The sequence below is a fragment of the Crocodylus porosus genome, unplaced genomic scaffold, assembly GCF_001723895.1.
Source record: "Crocodylus porosus isolate Cpor-Errol unplaced genomic scaffold, CroPor_comp1, whole genome shotgun sequence".
In the NCBI taxonomy this organism is placed as follows: domain Eukaryota; kingdom Metazoa; phylum Chordata; order Crocodylia; family Crocodylidae; genus Crocodylus; species Crocodylus porosus.
In genome coordinates, this window is record NW_017728931.1 from 79,859,510 (window position 1) to 79,874,823 (window position 15,314).

The window sequence follows — 15,314 nt, forward strand, 5'->3', positions numbered from 1 at the left end:
TTAACCACTTCATCCGGCCCACCAAAGGATTAATTTAAATGCAGCCTGAAGCTTCTGTGCTAGACAGTTACCTAGACTAAATTACTGTGCATCTCAATGAGATGAAATTCAACCTGTAGCATAACTTCCCCCTCCTTCTCAAGACATTAAATCAATCTGTCTCATCAGTATAATTCAGGGTGCAGGCACAGTCTGAAGATAGAAAGTCAGACTAAATCATATAAATAGCTACTACTTAAATCCCCAGCAATCATGAACCATAACTGTTTGTCTGGAATAACATGAAAAACATCTTACTCAGGGGTGGCCAAAATACAGTCTCTGGCAATATAATCCACAGCTGCTTTCTTGAGGCAATGCAGGTCAGGCAGTCTGCATGTCCCAGTATGCCCTGCTCCACCCTGATCCAAACATCTTGGTTTTTAAGAAGCTGGTTTTCATTAAATATTTTGTCCATGCTATTGCATGTCCACTCCGTGTATATCCTATATTAGGGATATATAGGCATATATTGTTAATGGCAAACTGCACAGCAATTTGTATTTTGGCTTGCAACGGTGTGTAGATAAGGTAGATATGAACTTATACAATTGCTGACACTTTTGAAAGACAGTTTGCTTTAACGATCTAGCAAAAGTCATCATGCTTGGTTCCTTTGATTCTCATAGGGTGGAAACAGATGCCATCTAATTTCTCATTTCTCCTGCCTTAAAAATTTTTAAGGTGGCACAAATGCAGACCTAACAGATATCCTGCCCATATGCTTTGTTGCACCAGGTGACAGGAAAATCTATGGCATAATTAAAGGTAGCCATAAACTCTGCTGCTTTATTGCAGTGGATGTCTATTACCTCATGGTGCTTTCCTTGCTGCTCCAGACCTGGGCCATGGGTCTGGGCAAAAGTGTTTCTTCACTTAGTCAGGTCCATAGGGCTGGCTGGAAAGGAGAAAACCTCCTTTTCCTCACTGCCCTAGACCCATGGTACAGATCTGGGGCAGGGAAAGTGGGGAGATCATGTTGCTCCTTGTCCCACATCATCAAAGTTGGGACAGGGGGATATGTGTGTTTGGCCCAATGAAGTGAATCAGGTGTGCCATGACACATTACAGAACAGCTGAATCGCTGTATTTGGCAACATCTGTTTCTAGCCATAGAGAAATGTTATCGCTTATTTTGAGCACAGTGACTGTTCCTAATACAGCTGAACTCAAGCATTGCTTTATTTATGTGCAGAAGTATTTTCCGGTAAGGAAGAAAGAGCCAAAACTGTGCAATTTGAAAGCTTCTCATTCTAGGTCTCTTCAGAGTTAACAGCTGCTCAGAACAGATTCTTACCACAAGTATTTTTTCTTGTTTAGTGTTGATTGAGTGACCCACAGTAAAGACTGTGTTATATCCATTTTTTCTTATAAGAAAGCAGAAAGGAAATTTAAAAAGTAGAAAAACAAAGGGACAAGAAGTGCTGATCACCTTAGAAGTAAAAAAAAAAGAGAGATCAAGCTACAAGCCTAAGATTATGGGGATACTAACGCCTGCCTCCATGTTTAAGGCTTAGTTTTCTACTGGTGCAATAATTGTGGTATTAGTATAGGAGAGAAATACAATATTGTTCCAATTACATTGGGATCTTTTCCCCACCTCAACAAGAATGACCCTATACTTATAAAAGAGGCCAAATTATAATTGGAAGGCCATGGTACAAGCGCATGGAGCAGATGATCCACAATAGCATCCACAATGGCCCACTCTTAAGGGTGCACAGAGAAGGTCCACAACAGCTGGGTCACCACCCTGCACAGTTACAAAGATCTCCCTGATCTGATTGCCCTGCTGGGGTGGTGGGGAAGGAGGGAACACAGAAGCAGGCATTAATACTCAGGAGGGTAATTGCTCAGAAACCCCAAACATTCTGTGTTGTGGCTTCCACAGCCCTGGCTCCAGTGCAGGAAGCAGGGAACAGGAAAGCTGTGGTTCCCCAGCTCTGGAACAGTGCATGTAGCAGTTCACCACAGAAGCCTAGAGCCAGGAAATAGCCCACAAGGTGAGGAAGCTGGAAACCCTTCAGAAGTTCTCTTGGAATCCAGCCTGTGTTTCACTGGACGCTGGTCAACACTAATAGTGAAACAATCTGGATTCAACAACTGAGCATTTTCCAAGAAGAGTCAAAAAAATTCCAAACCCCATCTACTAGTTTCTTCCCTCAAAAATATTAGCAGCTTTTGGATTTTGAAACCAGGGCTCTTTAGATCCAGAGTTCTGGTGCTACCTAAGTTTGAATCTAAAACTATAGTTCGAACCTGGCCCTTTAATATGGCTCTGCCTTTGTTTAAGCCTATAGTTCATAGGTAACTAAAACTTCAGTAAGTACATAAGGCCAATTCCTCTCTAATGACAATTAAATATCAATGTGTTACAAATCATCAGTCATTAGCCATATTTTCTTGTTCTGATGAGATAAGTCAGTCACTCATGGAAAGTCATTCACTATTTCCTTACATACATTTTACATGTCAGAGACAAAAAAGAATGATTTTTGATACTTACTATGAAGAAGAATGCCCACAGTATATTGTGTTTAATGTTCATTTACTGTTTATTTTTCTACAGGAAAAACATCTGAGTGCTTGCTATAAATGAAACGTGATTACAAAAGGACTAAAATAAAGATTTTGTATGGTGCCCTTATATACATTCACTATTAAAAATTCTGCAAAATGGAATGACTAAGTAATCAACTACACCTTGTTAAGCCAAGAAAAGCTGAAGGGTATCCAATGTTTTGGGAGCATCAGAAGGCCCGACAGGTGCAAAGGAGCTCCTAATTACTGTCATCATCTCTTTTGCTTTGTGGTGGCATGATTATCGCTGCAGCAAGGCAAGGTGTCCTGACAGAGATGCATCAAAATTGATATCACTTGGTATAAGAGGTGATGGCTAGATGCCTACACCTTATAGATTCATAGATTGTTAGGGCCTGGAAGGGACTTTGTAGATCATAAGGTCCAGTACTCCTGCACTAGGCAGGAGAAGACAATTGGGGTAAAGTGACCCCAGTGAGGTGACTGTCCAGTCTCCTTTTGAAGATTTCCAGGTTAAGTGACTGCATCACCAGTGGAGGGAGTTTATTCCACAGTCTGGACACCCTGACTGTGAAGGATTTTTTCCTGGAATTGAGCCTAAAGCAGCCTTCCGGGAGTTTGTATCCATTGCTCCTGGTCTTCCCCAGGGGCGCCCTGGTGAACAGCTGTTCACTGAGTTCTTGATGTACTCCTCTGATGTAGCAGTAAGCCGCTACCAAGTCCCCTCTCAGCCTTCTCTTCTGTAGGCTGAAGAGGCCCAAGTCCCTCAGCTTCTCCTCCTCTGGCTTGTCTTGCAAGTCCCTGATCATACAGGTGACTCTTCTCTGGACTCTCTCAAGATTTTCCACATCCTTGTTGCAGTGTAGCGCCCAGAACTGGACGCAGTACTCCAACTGTGGTCTCACCAGTGCCAAGTACGGTAGGAGTATTACTTCCTTAGTTTTGCATGAGATGCAACAGTTAATGCATGCCAGTGTGTTGTCTGCCCTGTTGGCCACAGCATTGCACTGCCAGCTCATGTTCATGAGATGGTTGATCCTACTCCTAGGTTCCCTTTGGCCACGGTGCAAGTCAAATTGTTGCCACCAAGCCTATAGGTATGTTGTGGATTGTTTGCCCCCAGATGGAGCACCTTACACTTCTGAGTGTTGAACTTCATCTGGTTCTAGTCTGCCCAACTCTCCAGTCTGATCAGGTCCACCTATATCTGCAACCTATCTTCTGACATGACCACACTGCTTCATAACTTGGTGTCATCTGCAAACATGGCCAGCGAGCTTTTCACCCCCACATCCAATCATTGATAAAGATGTTGAAAACTACTGGTCTAAGCATGAACCCCTGAGGGACACCACTGGCCACTTCTCACCAGGACAACACAGATCTGTTCATGAAAACTGTCTGGGTCCTACCATGCAACCACTGAACTGTTGGGCAGTTAAACCCACAATCTTCTTATTTTTCCACAAGGATATCATGGGATACTAGATCAAAAGACTTTTGGAAGCCTAGGTTTATAACGTCAACCTTCTCTTCTGTATCCAGGTGGCGAGAGACTTGTTCATAGAAAGAGATGAGATTGGTAAAACAAGACCTACCTGTGACAAAGCTATGCTGGCTGTTGTTCAGAATCTTACCCTCAACGAGCATATCACACATAAATTCTTTAATGAGTTTTTCCAGGATCTTCCCTGGGATGGAGGTTAGGCTGATTGGCCTATAATTGTCCAGGTCCTCCCTCTTCCCGTTCTTGAAGATGGGCACAATGTTGGCCCTCTTCCAACCCTCAGGGATCTCCCCTGTGTGCAACAGTTTCTGAAAGAGTTTTCCCAGGGGTTCCAGAATAACCTCAGCCAGCTTGGGTGAAGTCCACCTGGTCCTGCTGACTTATAAATGTCTAGCTTTGCTAGTTGGTTTTGTACCAGCTCAGAATCCACAGTGGGAAGGCTATCATTCCCACCATACCCCCTGTGATCCTTATCTTGCTTGTCTTTCCCCTTGGTCCAGTGAAATATTAAAGCAAAGTGGGCATTCAGGAGTTCAGTTTTTTCCTGAGTGTCTGTTACCAGTTGTCTTGAGGGCTCACATTTGTATTAGTTCCCTTCTGCTCCCTACATACCTAAAGGACTTCTTATTGTCCTTGATTCCCTCAGCTAACTTAAAGTCAGTTGCCACCTTAGCTTTCCTAATCATTTCCCTACAAGTGCGGATCACTGTTGCATAGTTTTCCTTGAGGACTGTCCCTAGCTTCCACTGTGTGTATGCCTCTTTTCTTTTTCAAGAGGACCGTGATGTCCCTATTGAGCCAGGAGGGCTTGCCAGCCCTTCTGCTACCTTTCCTCTTCATGGGAATGATTTTCTTTTGTGCTTCAAGGATCGTGTCCTTGAGGAATGACCACTTTTTGTATACCCCATTCATGCACCCTTGAAACTGTTTACAACATTCCTGCATTCCAGAGGTATCTTCTGCTGGCACATCATCCTCTGTGATGAATCCAGGACAGCATTATTCATTAGCAATCATTTTTGGTGAACCAAATTCCAAGTTCTCATGGCAATCCAGCTCAAAAAGCACACATCAGTAAACATCTCCCCAAATGTGGAAACCTTGACTGTAGTTTTGTGCCAATGGGGGACTGCATTTTCGTTTCCCCCCTAGCTTACTCCTCAGCCTTCTGGCTAGGAGTGAGCCTAAGAAGCATTTGAACCCCCAGGGCATCCATCCTTGTTGCTTGTACGTAGGATGCCATGGATTTGGGGAGCATCCAAAGCCCGAGACTGGTGGGTTTGGGTGGGAGGATACTTGCCTGGTGGTACAGCCACACACACAAACTTGAATGACTGATCTCTCTGCTCAGTCAAAATTTGGAACTTGACTACTTGGACTTTGCCCAATAGAATTTGAAACTGATTTGGCCTTTGAAATAAAATTGAAAAAAAAAAAGGTTCTCTCAGGGTGAGGCTCATCCCTTGTATTCTAGGTGTGCTGACCACTGCTATTTTCCCAAATGCAAAAAATTCAACTGCATAATTTGTGGTAGTGGGGGACTGCGTTCATGCCTTCCTCTGGCTTGCATTGTGCAAAGACAGACTCAACAAGTTCCGACCTTGCCGATCTTCAATACTGTTGATACTCACCTCGTCACTTTGCATCAGCACTCCATGATGCCAGAGGCGTAACAGGGCTGCCAAGATCCAGGGCAGAGATGCCATCTGGCTACTATCAGGCTGCCAACAAGATTATGCAGCTGTGGAGGCAGCTATTTTACTACCATTTACTGCCTCAATGCCCCTGCTCTAGGCCTACTGCTGTAATGTACCAGGCAGCAAGCACCTATCGCTCTGCTTTGGGACACTGCACTTTGCCATCCTTGTGCAGTGAACTTGAGGCCATCCCTGCCTGGTCTCCCCACCTCATTTCCCCCAATCCAAGTAGCACATGGCCAGGTATTCAAGAAGAGGCTGCACAGCCGCTGGTCAGGGATGATCTAGGCCCAGCAATGCTTATGTTCTACTATGACATCTCCTATGCTTCTGGGCTTTGCTGGTTGCTACCTCCACCCCCACCTTTTCTGCTATGTCAGCATGTTTTTAAGCCTTGCCCAGAGGTTTTGGGTATTGGCTATAGCCAAGGTTGTAGACTTTAACTGAGGTGTGTCAATGCTCCTGCTGGACCAAAGCCAGAGGTTCTGGCTAAAGGGTCTTGTCCCTTCTATCAGGGTCAAACTGATCACCATATTTGGGGTCAGGAAGGAATTTTACCCCATGGTCAGATTGGTAGAGACTTGGGTTTTTTTCCTTCTTCTGTAGCAGGGGGATGGCCCTCTATCTGGGATCTCTTGAGCATATATTGATATTTCATAGAAGCAGAACATCAGCTGCTGCAATTCCCCTGCTTGATCTGTGACCAGTTAGGGTGTTAGGTCTGTGTTGTCAGGGATGACAGTAGTATTATGTAGAGCTTAGGTTATAGTTGTCTGGGATGGTTTGGATAGGGATGATCTTGCCTGAAGCAGGGGGCTGAACTAGTTGACCTCTAGAGGTCCCGTCCAGTCCTACTTCTTCATGATTTTATTGTGTTTAACACCTGCAAAACACAAATTACAGCAAACTGACTTATAAATGTACAGAAAAACCTCATATCTCTAAATAAGAAGTAGATGTGGGACTGCTGTGCCATTTGTAAAATAGAAAAGCTAGTTCAAAGAATGTCATCTTCCTGAGTCTTTAGGGTCCGCCTTTTCCCTATAGCAATACCAAACAAAGAAGTGCTAGAATCTATGACTGACATACTTAAGCCACCTGCATACCAAAGATTCTAACTGCTGTTTTTGAGTCAAAAGATGCTACTCTTGTGAGGCCAACAATAGGGCAAAACGATTTAAAATTCCTTAAAAGTAAACATGCTGTTTGTATATCTAAGTATGTGTCTTCAATCATATATGGAAAAAAAACCACTCCAGTTTGATAATTTAATGTTACTGTAAAAAGAAAAAAAAACACAATAAGCTATCAAGTCTTACTATAAAGTTACCATACTGAATTTAAACATTTTTTTAAAAGTTTCATCTCAGAAACTTGCTTTAAAATATTGCAAAATATCCACAGCATTTTAAGCTAAAAAAGTGTAATTTTATTTGCTCATGTATAAAGCTAAATCCCACATTTTTCAAATGAAATTCATTAATGAAACTGTATGTAGTTCCCTCCACAAAAGAGGGAGAGAAAGTGTTAATGTGATTCCAGAATCAAAGTCCCTTAAATTTCAGTGTAATGTCTTTATCAAGTTGATGCTTGTTAGATATCTTTAGACTGATCATCTTCTTCAAGTTTCCTAATTTCGTTCTTCAAACAGTTGATAGTTTCACGGCTTGCTTTTAATCTCTCTTTAAGCTCAGCTATTTCAAAACTGGTTTTCTTTTTGGCAGCTTCCAGCTTTTCTCTGGTTTTAACTTCAAGATCTGCAACTGGGATGGTGACAAAGGAGAATTCTCGTAGTATACTGTAAAACTGATATTACACAGAATATTTAAAAATTCACAAAGGTAACAAAGCCAATTCTCGCCTGGAAGACTGGGTATAAGCACAGAATTCTCAGATCCCATTTCAAGTTCACAGGGGTAGATGCCAAAATAATTTGACTTGTACACTGAACAGATTTGCTCTGCCAGTTTTAAAGAACTGCATTTCACGAATACCTTTTCAGAGTAAAAACAATATATGGAGATACAGCTAAATAAATCAAGGTGATACCGATAAGAAAGTGGAAACTCTGGAGGTACTGAAGGCTGATGCTTCAACACTTATATTCTTTGGGTGTAAGCAATCCCTGTTCACAGTAATTATTGTACATATTTTGGAGCCCTGTGGCACAGAAGCAGACTTTACAAGTATCCTACTGAAACCTGATGAAGGGGCTTGACTCATCTTTTCCGCTTATGTGCAAGATTGTAAGAAAAACACAAATGTCCCCCACTCTTCCTCTTTTTATGCTGGTAGCGGCAACAGAAATATGTACAGATAACATGCATTCTGTACCACTGTACAAGCATGCTACTCCCACCAATGTATCCATTTGTGTTAACATTAAAATTAAGAGTCCATACTCCAAAGGAACTTCTACTTGGTATTTAGTTTCATGGGTATATTTGTGGGTGAGCACAATGAGACCCTGTAGGCCAGATCTTTGATACCCCTGATCATAGCAAAACCTCTATAAAATTGTAGTAATTTATATCTATGTCTACCAGAAGTATATAGCCATCTCAACTCCATAATTTACTTAAATGTTGCATATTTAAAAAAACAAAACAAAGAAAAAACAACTATCCAACTAAATTAAAAACTGCAAAATAGAAAAATAGCATCATGATAGGCCAGGGAGGGTGTCTTTTTTGGTATGTCAGCAGCAGGGCTTTGTCTACACCTGCACAGGGGTCAGGCACTTTTCCATGCCTTCTGGACAGAGAGAAGAGGTGTGAGGATGCAAGCACAGCTGGAAGCTGCCTGGCTCTGGTACATCTTCTAGCTGCTCTGTCCTGACATAGACGTGGTCACAAGTGTAGGCAAAGCCACCTGGATCCACAGGTCAAAGCTGGCCCACAGGCCATATGTTACTGACCCCAAGTGAAGAAAATAAAAAGAGAGAGAATTTAAAATCTAAGAGACAGGACACTACCATTCAAACTCATTAATAAAGTATCTTCATTTTGATTTCCTTCATTTCAGGGTTGTTACAAAGAAAACAAAGAACTGCAAGATGGGAAAGCAATTCATACAAAGGCTCTGTCTCATGGATTTCCATGTTTTAAAGTGTTATTGCTGTGTAAGGTAAAACAAAGTTATCTGTTTAAGATAAACAGTTAATCTCTCACATCAGTTGAGCCAAATTAATCCTTTATGTATTCCTCGACTCCAATTAAGTAACACCAGGGATACATATTTGCATAAATCTTCAGAGTAAATTTGTTAGAAGTAAACAATGAAACACCGCCCCCCCAATCCAAAACCCTAAAGAACCAAAAATACATACAATATACCTACACGTTAATAGACTGGACTACAAGTGTACAAGGACCCTTCTCAAAAGATACACATAGATCTCTATATAGAATTCCACTTAGGAGCAGTACACCAAGATAAATTTACTGTGTGCATTCTTAAGGAATGTTAAAAACAAGAATTATAAAAGTTCTGAAAAAAAATCACATACGTAATCTTGGAATTGTTATCTGGCACTTACACTCAGTCTCATGTTTGTAAGCTCCTAGGGTCAGCTGACGAGAGGTTGTCAACAGCTGCTGCATCATAGCAGTAGGATCTTGAAATATCTAAGGAAGAAAGAGACACCTCTTAGTCTTACTCTAAAATAAAATTTAAAAAAAAATGTAAAGGTGATTTTTTTCTTACCATTTCATCATAAAATTCAGAAACCACAGTCTTCTTCCCCAGTATTGCATTGGTATCAGACTGAAATAGCTTCAGCAAATGATACAAAGTTACCTGCACAAAGAAAATTTATTAACTTTGACAGACTTAAGAGCAGTTCAAGAAAAATCAATCAAAGGTTATCATCAACAATGGAATTAATTGTCACTAGCTCTTCTTGTTGCATAAGTGTGTAGATTTTTTTAAAGTTATGAGAATACAACATTAATCCTACTTTGAACTTTAACCAGAGTAAGCCACTAAATACTGAATTCAGTTAATCTACTGAACTAAGTTACCCCGAGATCAAATCTCACTCAACAGGCAAAGTGCCCTAAAAAGTAAAACAACACACTTAATGCTGTTCTAATTGCTACCTCCTTTTAAAAATTAGTCAAACAGATAAAGGACCAGAAAGACCATATAGCTCATGCAGAACATGACCCCTGCAACAAAAATGCTTCCTAATAGGATCAGCTTCCTAAAGGGTTAGATCAGTAGTTCTCAAGCTGTTTTGAGTTGTGTATCCCTGCTGCATACTCCACAATGCCATGCTTTGAATAATAAAACAGAATACTGGTGCTTTCTACCCACATCATGTGATCTGATTAGAACAGTCCTGACCATGTCCTGCTCACCCTCTTTCAACAGCATGCTCCAAACCTGGAAATGTGTGGCTGTCCACAGTAGCTTCTCTTTAGCACACTAAAGATAGAGGTCTTGGCAACCACCTCATGGGCACGTTTTTGTGTTTTCCCCAATCAGACTGAGCCAAGTAGACAGGGCATGACGAAGAACATCCTGGCTGGAGCATACTACCAGTGCAGTGTAAACATGCCTGTTATGTCATAAGGGATACCGTACAGTTTTTCTTTTTTCATCTTTTTCTTTTCCCCTTCCCCTTCTTTCCTATTCCTTCCTCTCAAACCTACATAATTCTGCTTCTCAGCTGGCAATCAACTAGATCATCCCCTCTCATGGTAAGAGGGGAGTGGGGGTGACCTTTCTAAGGAGTTGCTGCATGTGATGCCCATTCTTGTTGCTTTGGCATCTGCCGATATGGGCTGGGACAGCTGCCATATGGAGCAAGGGTCCAGTAACAGGTGCCACCAGTAGTGTAGATCCTAAAGCACTGCTATGTGCGGCACGAATCCTGGGCTCTGTGCATGTGGCCAGTTTGGCAGCATTTGGGTCAACATAACAAGACTTTTAACACCCCTGATTAAAGTAAGCTGACGCTATTGCTCACAATTATATCTTTGACCACACTAAAGCGTTCCTTTCTTTAAACATCCTTCAAAAAAAAGTGCGAAGCTATTGTAACCCTTCTTGAAACAGTGCTGGTATAAGAACAATTTGGTAGAAAATTGGCTATAAATAAGTCTGGGCTACAAATTCAAAGACAATTTCTAACCATTAAAAGAGTAAGATTCTGGAACAGCCTTCCAGTAGGAGTAGTGTGGGCAAAACGTAACTAGTTTTCTCACTATTTGATAAATTTAAGGCTGTAGTTATTTGCATTGGCAGCCTACAATAACAATAAACTAGGCTTGATTCTAGAAGGTCTCTCTAACCTGAAGCTACGTTAAGAGTTGTCTGGTCAAAGAATGATCAAACTGAGATCATTCAGTCCTGGCCTTTTGTCCAAAATGCATATCAATCTTAAAACATATTTCAACAAGTAAGCATCTTTACCACATTCTATCGGCAAAAAAAGTTTTTTTTTAAACTACCTGTAACCCGTCAGAGATGTACCTGAATGGTCAGGAATGCATCCCTAAACTAATCATGGTAGATGCCACAGAAAGTATAGCAGGGGATAGATCACTCTAGATCAGTGGTTCACAACCTTATTATACTCAAGGGCCCCCTCAAAGCTTTCACACTTCTTTGACTATGGAAAAATAGAGCAATTCTTCTGTTGCAAGGAATTCAAAGAGACTGGAATTGATCAGAATGTTTTTAATGTTATGGATTCCTATTTGAAACCTCTGGGTTTATCCCATGAATCATGTCTGCACACAACAGTTCTAACGCTGCATGGCACTCCATGGAACTCTTAAAATGGTCTTAAGTCTTAAGGCACCCAGAGTGGAGCAGCACCACAGTTAAGAATTGGTGCTCTAGATGCATCCTTTTCATATGCTCTCCCTATAGGATCCATTACTACCACTGTCATCCAATAGTGATTGTGGTGTACCAATGTGAACAAATTGCCCAAACAGATCATTTAATAGTGATCTAAAAATTAATCCATGCAGCAACCCCCCAAAGCAGTCAAATGGTTATGAAATTTAGATATTAGTCTATAAATATTGTAATCCTAAAATGTCACACAGAAGATTACCACTGTCAGAGACAACATACTGAGCTAGATGGATCAATGGTTTGATCTAGCATGACATTCTTGGTTTGCTCTTTTTCCAGCTACATTTAGCACATGGTAACTCCAAGATGTGTTGAAAGTCAAGGATAGCAATAAAAGAGTGAAGCTATAGAGATTTCATAACAAATATAAGTTTTTTGATCAGCTGTCCCCTACACCAGAAGTATTATAAATATAAATCAAGCAAGAAAAAAGAAAAATAAAGTTTAAGAAAAGCCAAATATATATATATATATACACACACACACACACACACACACACACACTCATACTTACAGGCCTTTCATTGGGATCAATAAAAAATATCTTAATGATGATTTCAAATTCCCCCCAACCTGTTTCAGTAATTTCATATGGCGGTTTGGTAACAACTGCAATGGAAAAACAATATCATGAATACAACTGACTTTGGGCTCTCACAGTAAGTATACCAGGAAAATCAACTAGTGAAGATGTATTGTAAACTGACAGAGGGTTTTTTTCCTACCATAATTGTTATACCACCTCCCCCAGCTAAATAAATAGAGCTGAAAGAACTCTTTTCTATTAACATAGCAAACCCCTTGGTGTGAACACAGCTATCATAAATACCCCTAGCTGAAATAGTTATGCTGGCAAAATTTTGTAGTGCAGACCTGGACTTAGATTCCACATAACTAATGGAAACATCCTAAGTAAAACAGAGGGCAAAAAACTTACCTCTTAAAGGATTCCCATAGCTTTCATGTAACTTGAATTGAATTTTCTTCACATAAGCAGACATATCCTAAAATGGAAAATGCAGTCAATGATTTTCAACTGTTTACATAGCACACTGGGAAGACCCCTTTTCCTCAATGTTGCTCCTACATCACAACATGGAGACGAGTAGCCTAATGGGGCTAAACCCCCACATTGAATCTTCCAACGTTTTCCCTTATGAAGACCCCAGACAATTTTTTTTTGTTAGAAGAGGGCTCTGCAATTTCAATGCAACCAAAGATCACACAATGCACAGGCCATACACTGCAGGGGTGGCCCATCTGAGATCCTCTACACCTGCTGGCACCCGCAGCTCTTACATTAATTGCTTGTGGGCCGCCAGTTGGTGAACCCTGTTCTTATAATTCTCTAAGGATGTTCTAGTTCCTTTTTACTGTAGTCTACATATTTTCTTAGCAAACAAACTTCTACCATTATCTTCCTTAATCCCAGGTTATTTCTTAGAGCTTGGGTAAAACAAACAAAACCTTGGATACATTTACACCCACAGCTCTTTTCCTACAACAGAACCCTTTCTTACCAAAGTTAAACCGCTTCTACAGAGTGAAACAAGGTTTCTATTGTTTCCCAGAGCCAGCAGGTGTGTATAGCTACTCCTGTACCTCCAGGCAATTTCTGCAGCTCCTTCAGAAGCTGCAAGATGGGCCATCAGGTGTTCACTTGTTTCAGAAGTGGCTTTCAGAAGGGCAAGTATTCATAAGGTCTAATCTTAGGATATTTTCTAGGTGGGCATCTCTATTAGGTAGCACTAAAATGAAGCTGTTAGAATTCTGTCCACATTCTCCTCTTACACAATCATAATTTGAGAACCTCTCTCTGTTGACATTTGATAACATTTATTATATTTACTCATGTAAGGCCTGCACCTTGCAAACATGGAGGTGCTTAACTTACACATCAGTGCATCTCAGTGTGCTTAAAATTCAGTACGACTAAGTGTTTGTAGTTTAACAAAAGCAAGTCACAATTTAAGGCAAATAGCATAAATCAAGTCTCACTATTTCAATATTTTTTCTACCTCATTTCTGTAAGGCTTCACGTAAACTGTCCACTGATGAGTATGACCATCTTCCTCTCTTTTCTTTCCAAAGTATCGCGCAACATTTCCATATACTATAGGTTTCACAATAGTAACACCCTTAAAGATAAAACAAGATCAGAGTTCACATAACCAAAGACAAAAACAAGTGGTGTTGAGAAGCCCCAAAATTTAACAACTGCTGTTCTTAGTTCCATTGAAACAATTCTAAACATTTGCACGGGTTCCAATTTTAAAATAGGTAATTATTTAACTTACAGCCATTAAAACTTTGAGGCAAATAAATTAGAATTTTGTAGACCAGCTAATGGTACTTGTTAAAAAAAGATGAGAAATGTTTGCCTTTCACATCCCACTTTGCAGTCTGCTGGCCCAGACTCCAGGTACAGGCAGACATATCATGCATACCAGCATTAGTTACCCTGGTATAAAGTGTTTCTCTAGAACATGGGCCTGTCCACACCCAAACCAGAAGCCAATGAACAGCACTTATGACATTTATAAAGTGAAACTGTTTCGACTTTCTCATGTCAGTTTTGACTTTACAACGCTTGATCTGATGCGATGCCATATCAGTGAACAAGTTTGCTGCGTCACCCATCTCCCTGGAGAACATGTCCAAACTTCCTTAGACACTTTAAGAAATCAGAAAAAACTCCAGAAAAACCTGCAGCCAAGACTCCTGAGAAGACTCTAGCCAAGAACCCTTCAAAAAGTCCAGCAAAGTCACCTCAAAGAAGTCCTTCCAAATCAATATGATTTCTATTTACAATATAAATAGATGAGTAACATAGCTACATTAATGTATGATTGATTGAGTACAAAATTCTGGGGTGTTTTTGGTGAAAATAAGGAATTGGGCCTTGGTTCAGGAACCAATCCCTCATTTATAACATTGTTCCTATGGGAAAATTGGTTCTGAGTTATAATGTTTTGACTTAAGACATGGTTTTCAGGAACCAATTGTGTTGCAAGTCCAAGGACTGCCTGTATTCTGTTCAGGTTTGCAGTTGATCCTGATCAGCCTCATGCAGGACAGAGCTACACCTTGGGCTGGAAACAGGTGTCACCAAGTGTGGCAGATAAGCAGTGCTGGGAGGCTGTGTTCTGCATGGCTCATCTGCTTCACTGGGCAAAACCCACGTGGCCTGTAGCGCTGCAGCATGAATAACCAGGGTGTGCTCTGCTGGGGCTCGAGGGGCCCGATCCGGCACCCCGGCCACCTCTCTCTCCTCTCGCAGACTGCGCTGGGGAATCGCGGGGCACGTGGCAGTAAAGCCAGGACTGCCTCCACTAACGGACCTAGGGGTTGGTCTGAGCGGGAAAAGCGCGGGGCTCAGCCCTGAATGCGAGGAGCCCTGAGTTTTCGGCTCGTCTTCAAGCTGGGCAGGCCCGGCCCGCCGGCTCCTGCCTGCGGGAGCAGCGAGACCCGCCCCCCGGCACCTTTACTCTGCCGCCGGAGTCAGGCCCGAACTCAGCCATTCTCTTGAACATATTGCTCCGCCGAGGGTCCCGCCCGCAGCCGTGCCGGCCCGCCCGCGCTCAGCCCCCCACTCCGCGCCAGCAGAGCCACGCGCAGCTCGGGGGGGCCGGGGCGTCAGCGGGCGCCCTCACTTCCGG

General features: G+C 41.7%; 1 protein-coding gene across 1 annotated transcript; it reads right to left on the reverse strand.

Annotated features, from left to right (window-relative positions):
• Positions 1-7,038: 7,038 nt before the first annotated feature.
• YEATS4 (YEATS domain containing 4) lies at positions 7,039-15,270 on the reverse strand. The gene is made up of 7 exons (XM_019543234.1): positions 15,138-15,270; positions 13,674-13,793; positions 12,593-12,659; positions 12,170-12,264; positions 9,490-9,582; positions 9,323-9,410; positions 7,039-7,547 (listed from the first exon to the last, which is right to left on the reverse strand). The coding sequence occupies exons 1-7, from the start codon at positions 15,186-15,188 to the stop codon at positions 7,378-7,380; spliced, it is 684 nt and encodes a 227-aa protein (XP_019398779.1). The 5' UTR covers positions 15,189-15,270; the 3' UTR covers positions 7,039-7,377.
• Positions 15,271-15,314: the final 44 nt, after the last annotated feature.